This window comes from Bolinopsis microptera, chromosome 7, assembly GCF_026151205.1.
Source record: "Bolinopsis microptera isolate Bmic1 chromosome 7, MBARI_Bmic_1.0, whole genome shotgun sequence".
Taxonomy (NCBI): Eukaryota; Metazoa; Ctenophora; class Tentaculata; order Lobata; family Bolinopsidae; genus Bolinopsis; species Bolinopsis microptera.
Genome location: NC_087078.1, coordinates 18,125,803 through 18,138,111, shown reverse-complemented (window position 1 = coordinate 18,138,111; position 12,309 = coordinate 18,125,803). Strand labels below are relative to the sequence as shown.

The following is a 12,309-nucleotide window of genomic DNA, read 5'->3' as shown; positions in this document are numbered from 1 at the left end:
TCTGAGGAAGTGCTGGTCACGAAGGAAGTTGCTGTGTGGGTTACTGTTGGCATTTCTGTCGGCTCTGTTGGCCTCTCTTTTAGCATGTCTACAGCTTTGGTCAAACCACTTTTTCTTACTGGTGCGTTTGCCACTTTTGGTCGTAGTAACAAAATTCGCAAGATTGTGGTATGTTGCAACCACGTCTTTATTAAGCTGAGCAGCGTCGTTTGCTGTGTTCACTGGTTGATCAAGGAGGCAGTCCATTTTGTCTTTGAATGACTGATCATTCTGTGCCAGCCGGAACTTAGTTGCTGTGTCTGCAGAGAGGTTCTCTGATAAGTTCCATTTGAAAGCTTTAGGTGCATCTTGGATATCTGGCGATTCAAGACTGTTAGAAGTCCTTCTTAAAGGGTTTGTCGATATTGACATTGACAGCGCTCTGTGATCGGAATATTGAGAGATGCTCTCAATTTTCAGGTGGCGGACTCTGTCATGAAGACTCGTCGAGACGCAAATGTAATCAACTGTGCTGACACCATGCCGCTGAATACAGGTGGGTTCACCGAATATGTCGCCGAGAGTTCTGCCATTTAGGATGACTAGGCCTGTCATCTGAAGGAGTTCGATGAAGGGTCGCCCATTCGTGTTTAGCTTTGGGTCTGAGTTATTGCGTTTAGCCAGCTTTTTAGAGAAATGAGCGTCGAGCTCTGTATCCTTCATTAGACTATGGTCTGATAACATGTCGTCCAGAGTGCCAGTTCTAGCATTGAAATCCCCGAGAAGAATGATATCCTCGTTCAGAGGAACTCCAGCCAGGAATTCTTGAAGATCCTCTAGAGTTGACATACTGTCTTCAGTTTCCAGACCTTTTCTTCGCTTCTTGTAGGATCCATTTTTGGGTGAGTCATAGACATTGATAATATAGGTGTTTCGGTCTAGGTCGAGGTAGTTAGCTTTAAGCTTAACTACAACGATATCTTCCGTGGAATTCATACGAACGTTGGTTACACCAGCTTTTAAGCTTTTGTGAACTCCGATGCATACTCCACCTGAATTTGATCCCTTCCTGTTAGAGTTAAAGCAACAGTAGTTACTTAAGTTGATCTCCCTTTTGTTTCTTGCAGAGCAAAAATATCGTGGTTGTCAAGTAGTTCACGAATTTCGGTTATATCAACCTTGGCTCCTTCAATTTTGTCCCGAGAGTGGTTGATATTCCAGCACAGAAACTTAAGGGAGTGGCGGGACCTCGTTGATGTGGGTTTAGTCATTGCTAAACCTGTTGGTGCTGCGTCTTGTTTTATCATTGTCGTGGTAGCTTATTCGGGGGAGTCGCAGGGTCTTCCTCAGACCCTCCCGGAGGCGAAGCCAAAGCATCTTTTGACCTCTCTGCCTTAGCTCGAATCCAGTGTTGAACGAATAAGAATTTTGATCGCCAATTTTATCGTTTGAAAAGGTGAAGATCCTATCTTTGACATCCGGCCTGTGTTTGTGGAGCCAGCTAACATGGTTTCTGGTCTCCTCATTGACGACTTGTATTCTTTCATTGATGCTAGAGTTGTTGGAGGAGGGTATCAGCGCTGAAAAGCATATTTGAGCCTTTGTGGTGTTCAGTAAATGTTCGTAGAGTTCCTTCACATTGCTTACAAGACTTGATTTCTTTTTAAGGAAATCATTGCTCCCTGTGTGTATGTAAATGCACTCAGGTCTTAGTCTTTTTATAGTGTTGTTGAGCTTCTTTGATTTTTTCAGCATATCGTAGTAACTATCTGCTTTAAAACAGTGAACATTAAACTGACTGTTAAATCGCCTCGGGTCAAACTCGTCAAAGCTCTCATCATGGATGAGAAGAACTGTGTGACGCCTGTAGCTAACCTTAGCTTCAGCGGCAGAGTTTGTTTCACTGGAACCCCGATCGGGGGGGTTAGTATGTTCTATTCTGTTTCCGAGGTCATATTGGCGGCTTCTAGTGTTGAGGTTCTCCCGACTTCGCCTCATTTCGCTAGAGGGTCGATCGCCTCTAGAGCCCCTTTCATTGTGGTTTTTCATGTTCTGCTTGTTTGCCACCGTGAATGGCGTCTTGTTGCTTTGATCAACCCTCTCTGCCCAGGACATCTCTGCTTGCTTGAGCTCGCTTTCACCTGAACGTGCTGTGGCATCGCTGGAGCTGTTACGGTGTACTCTGAATTTCTTGCGTTTGAGTGTTGGCTTGGAGTTCCCTGTGGAAGGACTATTGAGTGCCGCTGGTATATTATTCACTGCGGGTTGTTCAGCAGCGTTTAGAGCTTGTATCGTGTCCTCTAAGTTGATCTCCAGGGTTTCAATTCTGAAACTGTTCGATGCGCTTGTGGTTTCAATTGCCTCGACGATGGGGCGAAGCTCATGTTTAAGTTCTTGGGTTGAGGCATGTGATTGATTGAGTGCAGACTTGGCAATTCCTTTCGTGGCTTTCGTCAAGTTTTCTTGGCCGATCTCGAGGGTCTCGATCCTCTGTTTGTTAGCGGAATTGGCAGATGACAATACTTTCAGAGTCGTACTTTGTATCGTGTTTAGTTCGTCCGAGAACTGAGCTTTGAAGTTGATCAGTCTCTCGAGAATTAAGTTCTGCTCGTCTACTGCTGATCTAAGTTGGTCGAGGTCAGCCCGAATTCCATTAAGCTTGGTCTCTATTGGGCCAACTTTCTTTTTAAAGATGGATGACACACATTTTTCAGATGTGGTTGGGGATGATAGGATGAGGTCAGAGAATGCTTTTTGTTGAAGCATCTCTTCTTTGAGTTCGAGTAGACTGTCTTGAAGTACAGACATCGAATGTTTCAGGTCTGAGCAGTTATTGCAACCGTTCAGGGTCAGGTGATCCTCAGGGTTATCATCACGAGTTGGTTGGTTTCCATCGCTGGCTTCCGTAGTAAGCTCATTGGTGATAATCCTAGCATCATTTGTAACGGAGGCATCAGAGGTTTTTCGGTGAGATTTCTGAGTGTCACCTGAGATGGATAAGCTTTGATCATCGGTGCGTTTCCCTCTCTTTTTCTTTTTGTTGCTCTTCCCCTTTTTCTTTTTCGGAATTTTAGGGCATTGTTGTGCCTGGGGTGTTAAGAAATCAAATTTTGTGTCGGAGCTGCCGGATAACGGTCCACCAGGGGTTATGTAATCGCCCGGGTCGTGTAAACTTGGCTCGCTATCAAAATGTTCCGTATTCTGCGACTGTATGACGTTACTACAAATCGAGTTTCCAGGTGCTTCCTCATTTGGACTATCGAACACTAGCCTAGTAATTTCGCTGCTTACGTGTCGGTTTGTGCAGAACGTAACCAGGTCAGTTTTCCTTTCCCTGGCTGAATTGCTCAGTGGGAGGCTGTTTGCTAGGAGCTCAAATTTGATCACGGTGTCCTCCAGTTTGTTTATTAGGTGTGTGACTAGTTTTGCGGTTTCCTTAGAACCAGTGGTCTCACAGGTTTCGAGAAGGTCACAGAGCTTCTTTTTGTTGGTGGTGACATTGTTGGAGCCTTTCAATCCGAGAGACGATGCTAATGACACCAGTGCGCTCTTTTTGTATGTGTTTGCTGCGTTTTTAAGGAGATCGAGTGTGATGTATCTAAACACGATGGAGGCGCTATTGTCCAGATTAGGTACTCCGAGAACCTTCTCTTTACCCGATGTAATTCTAGCAGGCTTTTCGCAGATGTTGGACTGCTCGTTCAAATTGCTTCTTGGGTCGAAGACTGCAACTGGGGAGTTGGTGACACTTGTTTGGTCCTCACTGTGTTTGATGAAACAAGGGTCAGGAGGAGGTGGAACACTGTTTGAGATATGGTGAGATGTTTCATTGGTAAACGCAGGTAGACTGACGGCTGTTTCTTTAGCTGATGCTGGTGTGGTTATGTCGGCAGCAGGAGGCTCAGTTTCGTCCGGTTGCGATTCCGTTGCTTGAAGAGTTTCTGGTTCATCAATAGCTTCTACTACGTTTTCGACATACGGGATGATCAGGACTTGTTCGTCACCGCCCTCATTTTTCTTTAGCTCAGGAGAGAAATAGCAGTGAAGATGTTTAATGGAATCTGGGTATAGAGTAACGAGGCTAAAGTTACCTAGACTGACATCACAGACTTCGGTGTCTTCTACGGCTGGGTTAAACCTGAGAGGGGTGATACTGAGGTCTCTAGGTTTTCCTATATGTAGAATAACAAGAGGCATATTGTCATCTTTATGAGTGTTCTTCAGAGGCATTCTGGAGGTCCTGTCAAATGAATATATAATTCTGAGCCCGTTGAACAAGGTATTTTTGTTTGTTAGAGCTCCAACACGGTTGTTTATGGTTGCGAGCAAGGTTTTAAGGGAGTTTTTGTCCTCAGGGTGGCCAGGACTGGGTGTATTTGGCGGTAGACCTGAAGTAAGATCATTGCACAATGCTTTCACAACACTGGGTCGCCAGAACAATTCGGTGCAGCTTGATTTGGCTTGGCCCGGCGTGATTTCTGGTGAAACTTCACGAAGGGCAACTTTGATTTCTGACTGCACGGAATCAATTGAGATTTCGGAACCTTCAAAAAAAGATCGATCACTCAGTTCAAAGGAATGACCGTCACATTTATGGAGGCCTTGGCCCTGGATCTGATACCTACCTGTGATCTGTATCAGATCACATCACCTAACCTTGCTGCGTGCTGACACCACCCGCACACTTATCAATACATGCAAACTTTTGATCTCGTTGATCAGCTGACATGGATCATATGATATTGTTATTATCTTAACAGTTACTATTGTAGCTTAAGATTTTGAATTTGTATTCCTTGTATTCCTTGTATTCCTTGTATTCCTTGTATCCCGAAATAAACAAGCTCTGTCACTCTATTACAGTTGTATATAAACGCAGCTTTATTCAACACAATCATCCCATCTTTTCATTGTCTACTCTTAAAAAAAAGCCTGGTTACTTGAAAAGATCGTTAATCGAGATAAGGATTTCAAATTAGAATTAGAAAATTTACTCATAGCGGGAATCGCACTGTAAAATTTACAGATCGTCACATTCAGATCATGTGCCTTAGTTAACCACTTGTATGTTTATAGGTTATATTTCCCAACCGTGCGTTAACCGTGTGTTAACCGTGCCTTAAGCGACCATAATGGTTGCTTTTGGGCAGTTTGTGCCTTAACCGTGCGTTAACCGTGCGTTAACCGTGCCTTAAGAACCGTGCCTTATGTAACCATTGTGCCTTAACCGTGCCTGAACCGTGCCTTAACCGTGCCTTAACCGTGCCTTAACTGTGCTTTAACCGTGCCTTAACCGTGCGTTAACCGTGCTATGCCACACTACCGAATTGCCCACCTTTGCATAGTTATACATCATGTAGACTTCATGGGCCAACTTGAAACGACAAATGATCGATAGCATCTTTTAAGTTTATAACAAGAAACACAGCAGTACTGAGTACTCACGGAGGTTGAGTGCTCTCGGTCAGTGCAATGGTGTCCCCGATGGAGTCCGTCGTGGTCCGTCGAGATAGTTGGATCTTACCGTCATCTGCACTAGCGTATTTTTGAGATGGTAACTCCGACACCTGCACACAATCGGGTAATGGACAGCTGTGAGCTAAAATAAGATATGTACCTTGAAACCAGAATTTAAAAGGTCTAAAGTAATCTCAATCTCCGTAACTGCTACCATTACCATAGCTTATCATTGAAAAGGCCCTAAGAAGAACCTTTTCGTACGGGATAAAACTGCTCCGGGTGAAAAAGTAAACTGGCATAGTCTAACCTGCTCGTAGGGGTCATCCAGCCAGTCCCGGAGTTGTACGACAGTCCCGGCTTCTCCACTGGCAGTCCTCTTCTCATCAGCACTGTACTTCCTGCCTCCTGGATAATCCATCAGACGAGAGTTCTCATTCTGTCGGTCTGCCATGTGAAACCTTAGTGTGAAGTTGTAGTTTCTAGGCTTAGTGTGAAGTTGTTTGCGTGAGTTCCGCGTGGAGCTTTAACCGTGTGGTGGACCACGAAATAGAGCTTATGATGATGGTACTCTGGTAGAACCGGGTGTTATCCTGATGATCCAGTCTGACAAGTCTGATATACTGGTTTAGGTATTTGGTTTGAAGCTCTTCGGTTGTTGTTATTTGATAGTGTATACACGTGATGCCCATATAAGGAGTGTATTTTACGGTACCGTTGTGGAATTGGAACAGAACGAAGTGGGCAGTGATAAACTGCCGAGTAATCTCCTTGAAGTTAGGCAGTGGTAAGCTGCCAGGAATTCCTTTGAACTTAGGGGATACCTGTCTTCAAATTGTGAACAGTTAACAGAAATGGTTTCATATTTTGAACGGTTTTAAGGCTAACAGCTACAGAAATTAGACAAAGTGTCGATCTATAGAACTCAATATGATAACAACTATTGGCCCGATTTTCGTAGCAAGCAAAGAAAGAACAAAATAAAAGATTAGGCAGGTGAAGGTGGACGATTCTCAAATTAAATCTAACGTGTAGCTATTCCTTTACTCTACTAACTATTGCACATTTTCTGGGAATTGGCATTTTACATCCTATTTTCAGTGAATGTAAAGGACTCTTAAATAGTCGGAACTCAAATATCATGGTTTTTAATGTGGTCATGAGCCATGTCACGTGTGGTTATGTGACATGTCATAATCATGATAATGAAATTTGTATAAACCAGTTGGTTCAATTAGGCAATTTGTCAGTATCAATTGTTATAAATATAACGTCAACATCAATGAAATAAAAGATGTTTATCAATATTTACAGCAAGAATACTAGGTATCACGTATAACTAAATTTAGTATGACCGCAATTCGAAGAAAATACTGGACGACACTATACTAAGAAATCTGGTCATTAAACTCATTCCATTCATATAACATGCTGGAAACGCTGGACTCATGTTGTGACTCATGTCAGGGTGTCTGCATATTGGACAGGTGCCAGATTAGAAGGAAGTAAACACATTTGTGGTGCAGGATATTTGGCTTGTATAATGGTCATTATACAGGCAGCTCAGTAAATCTTCATTTCATGGTCATCCAGATAACGAACGAAACAGTTTGCCTATATAGATCTAGAAGGTTGGGAACTCTCGTCTTACCATAAGTTTGGTGAGCTCGACAGATTATCCAGATTGCAGACAGATGATCATACGTATCTGCTGACTAACTAACAACCGCATTTACAATATGTAAACAACTGCCAGAAAAAAACAAACTTTAAAATGCTATTAAGTAGAATTTATAAACAAAAAAATGTATTTCGATCGTTTTACAGCAAACTAAAAGGGAGTGTGAAAAGTAGCTCACTTTCACGGACACTTTGACAAACGTTAGTGAAACGTCCACCAACTAAACGACAAAACTTACTACTCAAAAGCAACTTAGCGCAAGTTGCTCAAATATCAAGCTTTCTACACCATATCAAACACAGAGCACACACACTCAAAATACAATTCTGATAAAAGCAGTCCTATCAGCTTAGCAGACTAAAAGTAGTCTTTCAACCCACGTGGCACGTCCACTTAACCACGTGCAATTATGCTGCATTTGCTGGATTGTAATACAGAGAATACCACGGGCGAGCTGTATAGTGAGCTGTATAGTGAGCTGCAGTCACGGACACCATTGTCAGAGTTAATGAAACTGTGGGTTGTATTGTGTAGCTGGGGTCAATAGTATCATGTGTAGTAATCTCATAATAACAATAATACATGTAGTGTAGGCAGGAGGGTCCGGGCGCTGTGTATTGAGTTCCGAGCAGGGAGATTAATTTGGTGACTTGTGGTGACGTCGTCTCAGGAGATTCTTATTGCGAAATATGGATTCTACGTAAATCTGGGAGATTTGACGTAAATATCATCAAATAACGTGAGTATTTCCGTATATTTCGATTTTGGTGGCATTTATCCGCAAGAATAGACCTGGATATTAAAGGAAGCGCAAACCATATATTTTGTTTAGCTATAACAGTAATGGATTAGAAATCGGAGTATTTTTCAAACTCCACCAGCCAACCATTTACCTGGAGCTAGGTGTATTAATATTGGTGTTTTGTAACACTAAATAATATCATCCTAAAATGATGATTCTCATAATCTAAAGGGGTCGTTCACATATTAAGGTGGTTCATCAAATGTGGAGAATCGGGTCTGGCGATTAATGATATGAAGTCAACCAGATCAAGCAGAAGAACAATCCAGACAATTACTGAATCTCATAATCTGTATTTCCCTTCCACAATCCCTAATTAAAATCACATCGTCTAATTATCTGTCCCTGAACGATAAGGACCCGGTTTGATTAACTTCATTCCACGTTGAGACACGTATGATAACTAATTCCCACAAAAAGAGGGTCAAATTCTCACCATTACGTATCTTATCACCTCACGACTAGCTGCGAATTTCTTAGAGAAAGTTTAATCTGATTTTACCGATGTTTGTTGTGTACCTGTTACTTGTCCTGGGGGGTCAGAGTGAAGCTACATCTGACGTTGCCGAGGGATCCCCTCCTGACTCCCATGATACCTGCCACGCCCTGAAACAAGCAGCACAACAGATCAGAAGAGAGGGGTACACTGCTATAGACAAAGCAGACTCTATCAGGGAGCAGGCATATCGGCTTAAAGATGAAGCATATGAGGTTAGAGAGAGCGCAATGGAGGCAAAGTCAGCACTGGAGACGACTCTGGTGGAGACGATAGCTTTGGTTCGGAGTCAGAGCACTGTAACTAACCTGTATATCCAGGAGATGCGGAGTACACTGAGTGAAATTAAGAAGAAAATGGAGGATATGGAGGAGAAAATGGAGGATATGGAGGAGAGAATGGAAGAGAAGATGACAGGAATGGAGGAGAGAATGGAAGAGCAGGACAAAAAGGAAGAAGATAGATTTGCAGCTCTGGACGAACACTCCAAAACAGTTGAGAGGAAGATATCTGAACACGCGGCAGTCTCAAGCACCATTTCAAGCCATGTTTCTGAAACCCTTTCCACAGCACTCACCCTCAAGGAACGACAAAAGGCTCAGATGTCAGAGGTACGGATTATCTCCTTATACAAGATAGCCGAACAAATTAACACCCATCCAGGTGGTACGTTCGACGCGGATCTTGCAGTGGATGGTATGGTCACGTTTGATAGACCTCATTGGGCGGACATGGCTGCCTATACTCACACAACGAACTCCCCAGGCAGCAAAATTTTGATAGAGCTTGGAGGACTTTTCAGAATATATAAAATTAAGGTTTGGAATCTGAGACACTGCTGCCAAGAGCAACTCATTGGAGCACATATCTACGCAGATGACAGACTCGTTGGCACTGTGATTCGTGCGCAAGGAACGTACGATTTTACGATCGGAGATGAGGATCCTGTTTATGCGAAGGAGGTTACTCTACAACAACCACTGGGACAACAGCTTCACATTCTAGAGCTGCAAATCTGGGGCACTGGACCCTTCTTAGAAGACGACAAATTTGATTAAAGAGTTGTGAGATTTTCTATAAAATTAAGTTTTCGACTGTATTATTAACGGGAGATACCCGTACAATATTATTTATTTGAAATAATGCAGAATATAATATTGTAAAACAATTTAAATCCTTTATCTCCGAAAAAATTACAGTTATTAGGACTACAATCTTACTAAGGGGTCGTTCACATATTACGTAATCATTATTCGGTAATTTTTAATGGAAAAAATAAACAATGTTCCAGTTAATGAAATCCATAATGAATAATTTCAAATTCAGTACAACTACAAAGTAATGTTTTGATCATTAACCACATTTAACACATTATTTATTGAGAAGTATAGTCAGTGACAGTAGAGAATTAAGTTAACACATCAAAGTAGTACAATACAATTCACTTCGTAAACAGCCACAGCAAATAATTTATGTTGTTAACAATAACATCTGTAAGTTATGCTTTTGTTTATAGAGTTATAGTCCGATTATCCGTTTTACAGTCTAAAATAGTGGACTCTATAGTATAAACTTCAGTATTTAGTGGACTGATTGGTGCTGAGAGATTCTGTCTAGAGAGGGCGTCCACAAGGACATTTGTGCTCATCTTTCTTCTTCTTCTTCTTCTTACCAAAACACCCACTGTCACAGTACTCCTTACCACAGCACTCACCAGCACAAGGAGCACACTTACCACAAGTGCAGCACCCGTCCGGACAGCACCCGTCCGGACAGCACCCGGCAAAACAGTCGCACGCACAGCAGTCAGTGAACTTGCAGCACTTGCAAGCACCGCAAGTGCCCCCACAACAAGAACCATCGCAGCAGGAGCAGGAGCAGCAGTCTGTCTTACAGCACCCACAACAGTCACCACAACTACAACCTTTACAGCAATCCCCACATTTACCGCATCCGCAACAGTCTCCACATTTCATGCAATTACCGCAGGCTTCACTGCATTTACCACTACATTCACCGCACGGAGCACAACATTTTCCACAACCATCTTTGAGGGAACCACAGCATTTTCCACAAGGATCACAGCATTTTCCACAACCATCACCACACTTGCCGCAACATCCCTTCAAAGCACCGGTGCACTTCTCACAGGGTGCACATCCTCCGCAGGTGCAACAGTTCTTGCACATCTTACCACAACAACTGAGACACTCCCCACAATCACCAAACTGGCAGCAGTTAGCGTCACAGCACTCAGCTTTACAGCAGTTAGGTTTACAACAGTTCCCACAAGTGCAGCACCCATCTGGGCAGCATCCTTTGAAGCAGTCAAACTTGCAGCACCCGGTTATCTTGCAGCACTTACAAGCACCACAAGACCCTCCACAGCAGGACCCTTCACAGCAGGAGCAAGCACAACAATCACCCTTACAGCACCCACAGCAGTCGCCACAGCTGAAACCAGCGCAACATGAGTCGCATTTGCCACAACAATCACAAAAACCTTTAGCACAGCTGTCACAGCAGCCATCACAGCAATCCGCACAGCCACTGCAGTCACCACATTTCTTACAGCAATCACCGCATTTAGCACAACAACCCTCGCAGCAATCTCCACATTGTCCGCATCCGCATTTTCCACAGCAGCCCTCACAGCTCTTGCCGCACGCTGTACAACAAGCACTGAGCTTACCACAACAGCACTCTCCGCAGCCTTTACAACAGTCATCACAAAGCGTGCAGCACTTGCAGTCCCCACACGCTCCCCCACAGCACCCACCATCACAACAACTACAACAACACGGACCACCCTTACAACATCCACAGCAGTCTCCACAAGAACAGTCACTGCACTTACAGCAGCCCGGACAACTTGGTCCACAGTCACCACACCCCTTACAGCAGGAGCTGCAGCTCTTGCAGCATTTACAATCATCACAGGCCCCTTCGCAGCAAGCCCCATCACAGCAACCACAACCGCACGGTGACCCCTTACAGCAGCCACAACAATCCCCACAAGAGCAGTCCCCACACTTACAACAACCTGGGCAGGAAGGACCACAGCAACCACAGCACGTGCTACAACATGCACCACATGTACCACAAGCCTTGCCCTCATCACAGCAACCACGTTTAGCATCACTCTTTCCAGAGTGGGGTGATTCAGAAGTGGTATCCTTAGCAAGCACATCAGCGAGGTCCCCAGATGACTTTCTTTTTTTCTTCTTCTTCTTTTTCTTCTTCTTGTCTCCATCACTAATGTTACTGCTATCATCCCCAACTTTACTGCTGTCATCACCGTCACCACCCGAGGCCGGACAACCACAAGCACACAAACAGGCAGGGTCTCCAGCTCCATTACCACAAGAACACGGACACAAACAAGCTGGTCCTCCTATGAGGATCACTCCACCCGGACACCCGGACATAGGTCCACTCTCTGGTGGAGTGCTGTGGTCACAAGGGTTGGGTCCAGCGGGGGTTGATGCACAAGGGTGCTCTACTGGGGCTGCTGGACCTGGTGCACTGTGCTGACAGAAATCATAGACTGGGGCTGTGGTTTCTTCATCCTGTTCGTAGTAGAACGAATAGCACTGATGTTCCGTCATCCTCTGATCACCGCACCGAATCTCCGGATTTCTAAAATCTATTTAGGAGCAAAATACTATGTGCTTAAACCAATATTGAACGAACAGGTAAAATGATCACAGTTTAAATCAAATTCATCGTATGCAATTAAAGAATGAACATATGAACTTGTGGTGAACTATAACAGCAATTATTTAATATCTAAGGCAATCACGTCAAAATTAGTGTTATTTATAAAGTCCTAAATTACAAAACTGTTAATTGGCTTACATATTTTTATAATATTACCTAACATCCAATAACTAG

The 12,309-nt window shown here is 43.6% G+C and overlaps 3 protein-coding genes across 3 annotated transcripts in view; 1 reads left to right on the top strand and 2 right to left on the bottom strand.

Annotated features, from left to right (window-relative positions):
• The window catches only part of LOC134818996 (P protein-like), a 28,735-nt gene extending 22,294 nt beyond the window's left edge, over positions 1-6,441 (bottom strand). The window contains exons 1-2 of the mRNA XM_063828743.1: positions 5,747-6,441; positions 5,425-5,546 (exon numbers count right to left, since the gene is read on the bottom strand). Coding sequence (XP_063684813.1) covers positions 5,425-5,546; positions 5,747-5,890 — 266 coding nt within the window. The 5' untranslated portion in view covers positions 5,891-6,441. The remainder of the gene's footprint in view (positions 1-5,424; positions 5,547-5,746) is intronic.
• A 1,918-nt stretch (positions 6,442-8,359) lies between these two features.
• Positions 8,360-9,546, top strand: LOC134818326 (uncharacterized). Its single transcript, XM_063827835.1, has one exon. It carries the CDS (start codon positions 8,424-8,426, stop codon positions 9,471-9,473), a length of 1,050 nt encoding a protein of 349 aa, XP_063683905.1. The 5' UTR covers positions 8,360-8,423; the 3' UTR covers positions 9,474-9,546.
• A 482-nt stretch (positions 9,547-10,028) lies between these two features.
• On the bottom strand, positions 10,029-12,023 carry LOC134818776 (keratin-associated protein 10-4-like). Its single transcript, XM_063828421.1, has one exon. The coding sequence runs from the start codon at positions 12,021-12,023 to the stop codon at positions 10,029-10,031; it is 1,995 nt and encodes a 664-aa protein (XP_063684491.1).
• Between the last annotated feature and the right edge of the window lie 286 nt (positions 12,024-12,309).

Excerpts from the sequence above, each read along its gene's own strand:
- LOC134818326 (XM_063827835.1), top strand. The coding sequence starts at position 8,424 with ATGTTTGTTGTGTACCTGTTACTTGTCCTGGGGGGTCAGAGTGAAGCT.
- LOC134818776 (XM_063828421.1), bottom strand. The coding sequence starts at position 12,023 with ATGACGGAACATCAGTGCTATTCGTTCTACTACGAACAGGATGAAGAA.